The sequence below is a fragment of the Nematolebias whitei genome, chromosome 19 (genome assembly GCF_014905685.2).
Source record: "Nematolebias whitei isolate Nwh7 chromosome 19, NemWhi1, whole genome shotgun sequence".
In the NCBI taxonomy this organism is placed as follows: Eukaryota; Metazoa; Chordata; class Actinopteri; order Cyprinodontiformes; family Rivulidae; genus Nematolebias; species Nematolebias whitei.
In genome coordinates, this window is record NC_056516.1 from 28317769 (window position 1) to 28327363 (window position 9595).

Genomic DNA, 9595 nt, shown 5'->3' on the forward strand with positions numbered 1-9595 from the left:
TATATATATATATATATATATATAAACAGCGCCTTTTATATCGGTGAGTTATTTTGATGGAATGGCCGATATTTAACTTTATTGCTAATATCAGCTGATACCGATACCATGCCGATAATATTGTGCATCCATAATGTCAGTTCTATTGGGAAAAAAGCCTATTTGTGCTGTGCAACAGTCAAATAAAATACAGTTTTAAAGACTAACAAAATGGAAGAAAAAAAAGGCTAAATGACAATTACTGACATCACCTCTGACAAGTTTAATATGAAACATTTGGTAATGTGAAAATATATAAACCAAGTGTAAAAAAAACTACAAAATCCAGGATGCAGTGTGGAAACTAGAGGGACAGCCATGCAACCGCAGTGAAAAGAGTGTGAAAGGGATGAAAGCCAAGTAAGAACAACATGCTAAGGATTGTGTAAGGAAACTATGGAGAGGAGATGTTTGTTTGCAAAAAGCACAGTAAGTTGAGGGAGCAATAAGAGCCAGAGACTATAAAAAATAGGTCAGTGGAGCAGACAGAGCTAATGAGGAGACGGCATAGGTTAAAAGCTTTTTGCATAGTCCAGTGTATAGGCAGCAAGAGTGTGCCTTGCTTAAAGTTGCTGATGATATGATCGCAATGTTGGAGGTTAACAAGGAAGCAGGGCTTTCATGCTACTAGTGCTAGTGTTCTCTGTTCAAGCTGTGACTCACACTGGCAGGCTATACGGATATTTGCCTTCTACGGGCTGCAGCTCAAGGTTCTGTGGTGCAGAGGATGTTCGCCAGCTGAGCTGTGGTGATATTGTGTCCTCTTCCGCAGAATTTGGTGGGTCATCATCCTCAGGAGGAGATACGACCACCTCTGGGATGTCTTGAGGGCCAAGGCCGGTGCAACGCCCTCGTGATGGGCTCTGAGAGGAACGGCGAAACAGTGAAGGAGTATTGTGAGGGGTGTTGAGGGGGGAGGGGCCAGAAGACAGCCCACTGTTGAAGGAAGAGGAGGGCAGTAGGTGGTTGAGCAGAACGGAGACTCTTGACTCTCGTCTTTGGGAGAGGTTGGAGACAGAAGAGGATGACGACCCTGGCTTGTGGAGAGAGAGACGAGAGGAGGACAAGCCCTCTCCTAACAGAGGAGACAATGGCATAAAAAAAAAGGAGAGGAAAAGGAAAAATAGAAGGCGAGTAAGAAGAGGGTAAAAGGTATTAAAGGGTGGAGCAAAGAGGATAAACACATGAAATAGATGTACAATAAACAAATGGTGCAAGGAGACAAAGTGAGGAAGGATAGGCGGCAAGAGCGTCTCAGAGGTGTAGATAGAAAGCATCAAGCTTGCATTATTATGAGCTTAAAGCTTAGCTGTGCACCACAGACACTGAGTGAATCATATGAGAGGGTCTGCAAGAACAAATGTGATACTTTCATGTCCTAACAAACTACTCAAACACTATGAAAAAGGAGTTTCTAGAGGTTTGCATGCTGGAGAGGATGAGTTAACGGGATGCCAGTGCACAGTAAGCAAACGCGTTCACAACAGCAAACAAGCCATTCGTAAATACCACACAGAGTGTGTTCACCTAGTCATACACCTTGCATTCTGCCACCACTCATTGAAGGTTGCCACCACCAACTTTCAATGGGACATGTATAATTTAGAACTCTTAAATTTGTGTTTTAATGACATGAGAATGTAAGCCCAACAAGGCCTACAGGCAAACAAGTGAAGAATGTGGCATCTCATTCAATGACAAAACCTCAAGCCGATCACCAAAGTGCCCATTCAGAAAAGATAAAAATAAAAAAAAACAATACTGACACAAAAGACAAGTAGGGAATTATTACCGCAATGTCACCTTTGAGGAGTAAAAACAATCATTAATTCAAACCCAAAAGCCAAGCCAGCCACACAGGTTAGCACATATTTTAGCACCCAAATTTCTCTTCCACCAGGGGGACAAACTTTATTCTCCAACATTTACTCACTTTTACCTTCCACCTCATATGCTGGGAGCGAGGATTTGAAAAGTGGACTTTAAAGAACAGTTCCCCAGTGATTGAACAGATGGAGGAGCAAGAAATGTGAGTGCATTGTAGTATCTCACCGTTTCGTTCAAGCAAGAATGGGTCAGAATGTTTCTTGCCTATGTCAGCAATGGAGCGCACCAGAGGGAAGCGATTGCTGAGCTTTCTCTCATTCTGATGGTGATGTTTCTTCAGCATTGCTTCCCGCACCTTGTTGCGCAAGTCCTCCTTCAGCTGGCCTGATGCCACCATGCTGTCTATAACCATGTCTGAGGCATACAGAAGTGGTAACAGAAACATGTAAACATGCAGAAATAAAAAAAAATCACATGATCACATTGAGTTTTTTCCAAGTAAATTTGTATGTTTTGTAACCTACTGTCAAGAATGCATAAACCTTGCATATAAAAAATGAATGTCAGTCAGTTCTGTAAAAATGTACCTGCAATTTCCTCTATACTGTTGGCCCTCATATCCAGCAATACTGTACCATTCAGTATGCAACTACGCAGTTCAAACAAGCTGTGCAGTGACAATGTGGCCACGTAGGGCTTACTCCACCTCTCACCACCATCTTCCACGTCCTCTTCAAATTTCAACCATCTGACACACACAGACAAAATAAATGTTTTACTTTATTCCACAAAAAAGATGAGCAAAAAGAGCTGCATTTGAATAATCTTTTGTTTTTTTCCTTAGCCATATGCTGAAGAGAAGTCCACAGGTGTTTGCACATGCACTGAAAAAATAGCCACTAATAAGAATAGTTTCAGCTTTTAATACTGCAGGTAGAGAAAGTCCGATTCAGGATATTCACTGAACTAGATCATGCTCCAAAGGCATCGCAGAGCCCGTAGATTCAGTGGAGTTCTATGGAGTGGTGGCCATCAAGCTGTTCACCCATCGGCGTTGTACTGACCTGGCTGTCTCCCTCCATTCAATGGCATCGCCGTCTCTGAAGGACAGCTCATCCATCTCAGTGAAGAGGTCATGGGGGATGTGCTCAAGGTCATCGTCCTCTGTTCCCAAGATGAACTGTACCCTCTGTGATGGCGTGTCTGAAGATGAAGTGAAATAAAACATGTCAATTTGTTTGATATTAAACACAAGTACGATTTATTTATACTGTACTTTTCTCCAGCTTAAGCTTTCTAGAAAGATGTAGAACAAGTTTTAATTTAACAATGAAACAAAATATTATTCAGCTAAATAATTGGGTTTTGTTTGACAACTTGTTTTGCTGGCAAGTAAAACAAAACGGACGCCTACAAATGCTGGGAAGATTATGTTGAAAGGGAAGCACAAGAAGAAGAAATACAAAAAAAACCTGTGTAATCAACCCAGAGACGCAACTGACACGTGACGCCAAACAGAAAAAGCTGATATAGTAAATAACAGTAATAAACTAGAGTGTTTCTTTAATAATTTGAGCACATTTTGAGATTTAAAAGTACTGTTTTGGGTGTTTCTTTCAGCAGTGTTTGTGCAGCAACTTCTTACACAAGATGGGTTGCACACCACATTAAATGTCAGAGCCTTCAATCTGTCAGACACTCGTTCACAGTGGCCTTTAAAGCCTTTTAGCAAAAAATGTTTGATTCCCATCTGAGAGACAGAAACACAAGTTATGCTTGATACTTGTGCATTGTTTGAGGAGGGTCTAAACTGTTTTGTATTGTACTCTGAGGGTTGCAACAAACAAAACATATCTTGAACGTTAAATAATCTGTTTTTCTTATTTGTTTGTTAAATTTAATTTAAATTACTCCATTTCTTGGCAAAGAGATGCACCAGTAATTTATGTCAGTACAAAGCCTTTTGAAGACTGAGAAACTCTCTATGGGGAGCTTTGCTTTTATTGACCCTTTTAAGTTAATGTATCTGCAATATAAACGAGTTTATGCACGACAGCTATATGCACACATTTTATGTTAACCTGCATCCAGACTTATCCAATCAAGTAAAATGATTTATAGGAATCAGTTTACGCTTGGCGTTGCATTATGTCTCTACATGTGTTGTGTGATCGGATTTTACTTTCCTACTTTATCAGACTGAATCCTTCAACACAGTCAGCTTTAAATCAGCCCCCAAAATAGCATATCTGGTAATCAGTCATTAGGTGCATCCTCTTTCAATTTTGATTCAGTGTATTACGACACCATCTGGTCTTTATCCAGTTGTAAAGTAAACAGTCCTGATGCATGCTCAATAATCCAGGTAGAAAAATCTAAAAAAGTTAAATCTGGTCCTCTGGACATTCAAAAAAAAAAAAAAAAGCAAATCAACAAAAAAATGTAGAAACGTTTCGTCTCTCATCCGAGAGACTTCCTCAGTCTGAGGAGCTGTATTCAGCTCAGTCTCTTAAATAGCACCGTCTCAGGGTGGATCAACCAGTTTTGCTGCTGACAACCAAAACCAGCTGATCACATGCTCAAGAAGGACCATCAGCATAACAATGGATCATTAGCACACTGATGGCTGTTTACTACTAATAAAGTAAACAGTGTGTACTGTGTTACATTCAAACACCAGCTCTGTTGAACAGACATGACACGACCGAGCCACACGTTTAAAACTGAACACATAACTGCTTTGTTCAGTTATTTTAGAAGGAAAAACCACTGAGCAGAATGTTTTCTGTGAATGATTCATCTTGTATTTTTGCACAATTGTCTTATATTTGTCTTAAGAATGTGCAGATGTGCACCCGCCCAAGTGAGACCTCGGTGTTTGAACATGGAATGAAGCTTTCGACCCAAGTTCAGTAAAGAAAATCTGTTCCATCTAACTCAGACGCTCTCTTAATCACTTTTTAGTTCCCATGCTGCCAAACCTGCCTCGTTCCTAATTCTGATAATCTGGTCCAATGATCTTCTAGTCTACTTTGGTTTAAGTCGCTCAGCGTGATCTTTTCTCTTCAAATTTAATTTGTTTTTCTTGCTCTACCCAAATAATTGTGCACTTTTCAAAATGTTACTGCTTAGTACAATTAAACAGTAGTGGGTTAATAAATAGAATAGAATAGAATAGAATAGAATAGAATAGAATAGAAACAGCCTTTATTAAAGTAGAAATATTTTGAAACAGTCCAGTTTTTTTTCACTACTGGACAGCAAAGAATGTATGAATAAACACGCTAAAGAACTCAAAAAAAGTATTTAACACAAGCTAAAACATTGAAGGATAGAATAAAAGAAGGGAGAGGGATAATTTGATTAAAAAAAAATCAAAAGATAGCATAATATCTGTTAAAATCTGAATCAGTGAGCAATTTATTATTGTTGACTTTGTGTAGTTAAAAATAAAAGTTCCCAACCATAACTGGGGGATTCTCTGCCATCGTCCTTTCCTTCCTCCGAGTCTCTGTCCTTCTTCTTTCTGTGATGTCTGTGTCCTCGGTGCCGGTGTCTCCGTCTGCTCTCCCGTCCAAAAGGGACATGGACGCCTATGTACACTGCTCTGTGGTCTGGAAAAGAAAATCATTTTTAGTACATTTATTTGTTTGTTGGTCAATTAATCTCATTTGCTCAGTATTTTCAATCTGTGTCATTGGATTAATTATAGTTATAAACCGGACATGAAGAGTGTTTCTTCTTAAAAGGGCAACAATAATAAAACCACTTATCGTACTTTTCGCTATAAGTTGCATTTTTTTTTTTTGCATAATTTACATGCCCTGCGACTTTTAGGCCAAAGCGACGTATTTATGGATTTTTCCACTTTATTAGACAAATATGGACTGATGTAACTTATAGGGTGGTGCGATGTGTACGGTGAAAAATATGGTAATTAATATGAATAACACTGAGGTAATTTTAAAGATCTTATTAAGCTGCAAGTTAAACAGAATCCAAGAACAGACAATGCAGACACTAACGTTTAGGAGATCTGTCAAAGAAACAAAAACCTCTACAAAATTTAGTTTAGGAAAACCAGAAGACGACATTTAGCTTCTTCAGCCTTCTGTTTACCCCATTTTGTCGACTTCCCCCATTATTGTTCCTGCCACAAAAAGAACGGTGCTCCGAGATAAACATGGTCTATTTTTACCCACACTCTCTGCCAATACTCATTTTTCACAGATGAGTCATCTGTCTTTGATTTGAGAAGAGCCCTGTAGGAACGACACCCAGATCTAGCTTGAAAAGGAAAACACAGGAGGATTTAGATGATGCGAGTTGAACAAATGACGAGAGACAGACATGGAGAGAGGGTGACGGAAGAGAAAGAGAAAAGACAGAGGTGATAAAGCAGGAAATAGAAAAATAAGTGTCCAGCTGAATGGAGCATACTGAGGAGTGTTCAAACAGACTTAACCATGAATAGAGTAAAATAAAAGCACATTTACTTCATACATAAACACCATGTCCTTGGCATGAAAACACCCACACTTTGGAAAGACTTTGTAATCACGGCAGTTTTTTGGAAATCTGATCCAACCTAAATAATACATTTTGACCAGACGCACTTCCTGATAAGAAGTCTAGAAACACGTTTTGCATTTACACTAAAAGCTGCCATCAACAGCAAATTAGAACCATTAGTTTTCTTATACTTAGGGAAAGAGTACTGATGAGCCCATCTACATCGCTCATTTGGTTTTAAATCCTCCAGAGCAGTAGAACCCATATTCAGGCACTTTGTATTGATTTTAGGGCTGTTTCATTACACTTTAATCCCATCTATTATGTCACACACTTGAATGGTTCCCCTATTTGTAACAATCAAAACTCTAAAAATACCAATAATGTAAAGTAGCATAATAAAAATTAGTCACACCTGAAGGCTACAGTGTACTAACAGTTCAGCCGATCAATTTGAGCTTATAAGACATTTCTACAACCTTGAACATGTTCCCTTACAAGACAGCAAAAAAGAACTTAACAGTCATATAGGGTGTATCAGTTCTAGGGATGCACAATATTATTGTCATGGTATCGGTATCGGCTGATATTGGCGTTAAAATTAAATATCAGGCATCGGCATCAAAATAACTTGCCAATATAAAAGGTGCTGTTTTTGTATGGCAACCCAGTGACAAAATTTGACATTAAACATAATCCAAGCTGAAATGTTAGATCATTTTCAACCCCCTTTTTTGGCATCTGGATTTGGTAGCAGGCCAAACTGACAAAGACCATGCAGAATAATGTAGTATTTAAATTCCACAGCAGAGAAAGCTATGTAGTCTCTGTAAGTCGGTCTAGGGGAAAAAATATCGGTATTGGTATCGGTTATCTGCCAATAAGTTTTAACATATCGGCATATCATATATCGGCCACAAGTCCAATATCGTGCATCTCTAATGAGTTCTTTATACTTGTGTTTGCTGAATAAATGCTTTAATGACTTAGCAAAGCATACGTCTAGAGTTTTCTATGTTTTTGCAGGTGATTGCTTTAGTTATGATTATTATGTTGTTGGAACTTTACCTTAAATTTGTCACTCAAAATAAAAAAACTCTTTCCGGTTGGACGACTTTACTCACTTTCCAAATCATCGTTCTCGTAGTTTGTGTGAGTAGAGAAGCTGGACTTTCCATGATCAACTAGTGCCTCCTCATCTAGACCCTGGAGACAATGACAAGAAACAAGAGAAAAGAGGAGAAAACTGGATTATTTTTATCCCCAAACTAAATTATTTAATTTGGACTTTCAATAAGAATGAACAGTGTCGTTTTCTAATGCTCCAGTTTTATACTCAAAACATTATTGAACACAAAAGTTTCTCCCCTTGATGAATTGTGAAGTATGAAAACAAAATTTGGTTGGTTATGAATATCTTTTTAGTTTATTTGTCAAATCGGGATTTAAAATTTGTATTAAGTTTTAAATGTAACATTTCTGCCTCCTAAATCCCTCAAAGTAAAAAACTAGGCATTTCAGATTTGCATATGGTTTCTTTTCACTTCACATAAACATGTCATGGTCGAAAGAATTTCATATGGAAAAAAATTACACTTGAGTGTACTTAATAGCTACACACAATATATATATATATATATATATATTTTTTTTTTTTTTTTACATAAAAACTGACATTCTGTAATTAAACTGATACATTTTTAACAACCTTGTGTAATATAAAAGGCTTTATGTCCTTTTCTAATTTACCAAGGGGTTATCTGTGCTTTGTTCCACAAACAAATGAGACCATATTGAAAGATATATTCACTTTTATGACTCACACAGTAAAGGTCAAGTTTCATAGCAACTTCAAGAGGCTGACAGCACTTACTAAACACATGACCTTGTTCAAAATATTTATCCTGATATCACCGTCATGGAAACAACTAGAGATTGGAAGCATTAGCTGAAGAGACTCTGTGTTCCAAGGAAGATGCAGAACAGGAATGATACCATTGATTTTCTGTAATAACATAAAGTAAACGTGTGTAATGAATGTACTATCAGTAACGCATACATTTGTTACACGTTCATTCACAAACCCCGCTTCAAACTGCAATATCAATCAACCCTTGAAACAAAAATAAACTTGAAAATGTAAAAGAAATCTAAACAAACCAGGCTTTGTGCCGCTCTAAAAGTTGTTGCTAGTTCTGGTAGCCATCAATGATTTTTCATCTTTATGACAAAATATAAGGACTTACAAAATATGCAGTTTGCAATCAGTGATGAATGTGAACTTGGTAACATTTTTGTGATGGGAAAAATCCTTGTGTAGAAATCCTGGGTGGGGGTGGTACCTTTTGCATACAATTATAAAATTGTAAAAAAATAAATAAAAATAAAATACTCTGACGTCTAAGATTTTACACAAACGAACAGATTCAAAATAAAATATTCTAAAAGCATTGACAAAAAATATTTGGTCATTAACAGCTAGTAAAATTAAGTAAACCCAACATTAGATAAATACCATTAAACCCTGGATTTATTTAAAAACAGTAGTAAATGAACTGTACTTGTATAGCGTCTTTCTATCTTATCAAGATACTCAAAGCACTTTACACTACAATCTGTGCCTCATTTATCCACGCATACAGCACTCTACTAGATCTCTACAAAGCTAATTGAACAAATCATTCTAAAGAGACAAATCAGAACTTTATTCACATTCATACACTGATGGGACACACATCAGAGGCAACGAGGGGTTCAGTGTCTTGCCCAGGGACACTTCAGCATGTGACTGTTGGTGGATTATAACCCCCAACTCTTGCATTGGAGGACGACTGCTCTAACCACTCAGCCACAGCCGCCCTCGCTACTTCGCAGTTCGTGGACTCGCTTTATCGTGGTTTTTCAAAATAAAATTAGACATGACACACAATTGGCCGATTGATGGATGAGCTGCACTATCGGCATGGAATTTATATTTTAAATTAATTATGTTAAATTATTTAGCACCTGCTGCACCTGTGTGCAGCCCTCAGCTTGCAGGAGAAGCTTCCTCCTGCAGTGTGTCATATCTCCGCTCTGCATGGAGAAGTGGGCGTGGCCGAGAGCATTAGCAGAGAGCAGAGATCATGACATGCTGTGCTCTTTTAGAGCCTTTAGAATTTAGAAACATTGATTAGAATATTAGAAAGTGTGGGAATGGTTTAAAATGCCTTTATTT

At 37.9% G+C, this 9595-nt stretch overlaps 1 protein-coding gene across 1 annotated transcript; it reads right to left on the reverse strand.

Annotated features, from left to right (window-relative positions):
* Window positions 1-2091: 2091 nt before the first annotated feature.
* LOC119425295 (sodium bicarbonate cotransporter 3) lies at window positions 2092-7584 on the reverse strand (the record flags this gene model as incomplete). Its single annotated transcript, XM_037692816.1, is given in 5 exon segments — window positions 2092-2280; window positions 2454-2614; window positions 2931-3069; window positions 5331-5480; window positions 7503-7584. Coding segments are annotated over 5 exon segments (721 nt in total), but the record flags the coding sequence as incomplete, so codon positions are not given.
* Between the last annotated feature and the right edge of the window lie 2011 nt (window positions 7585-9595).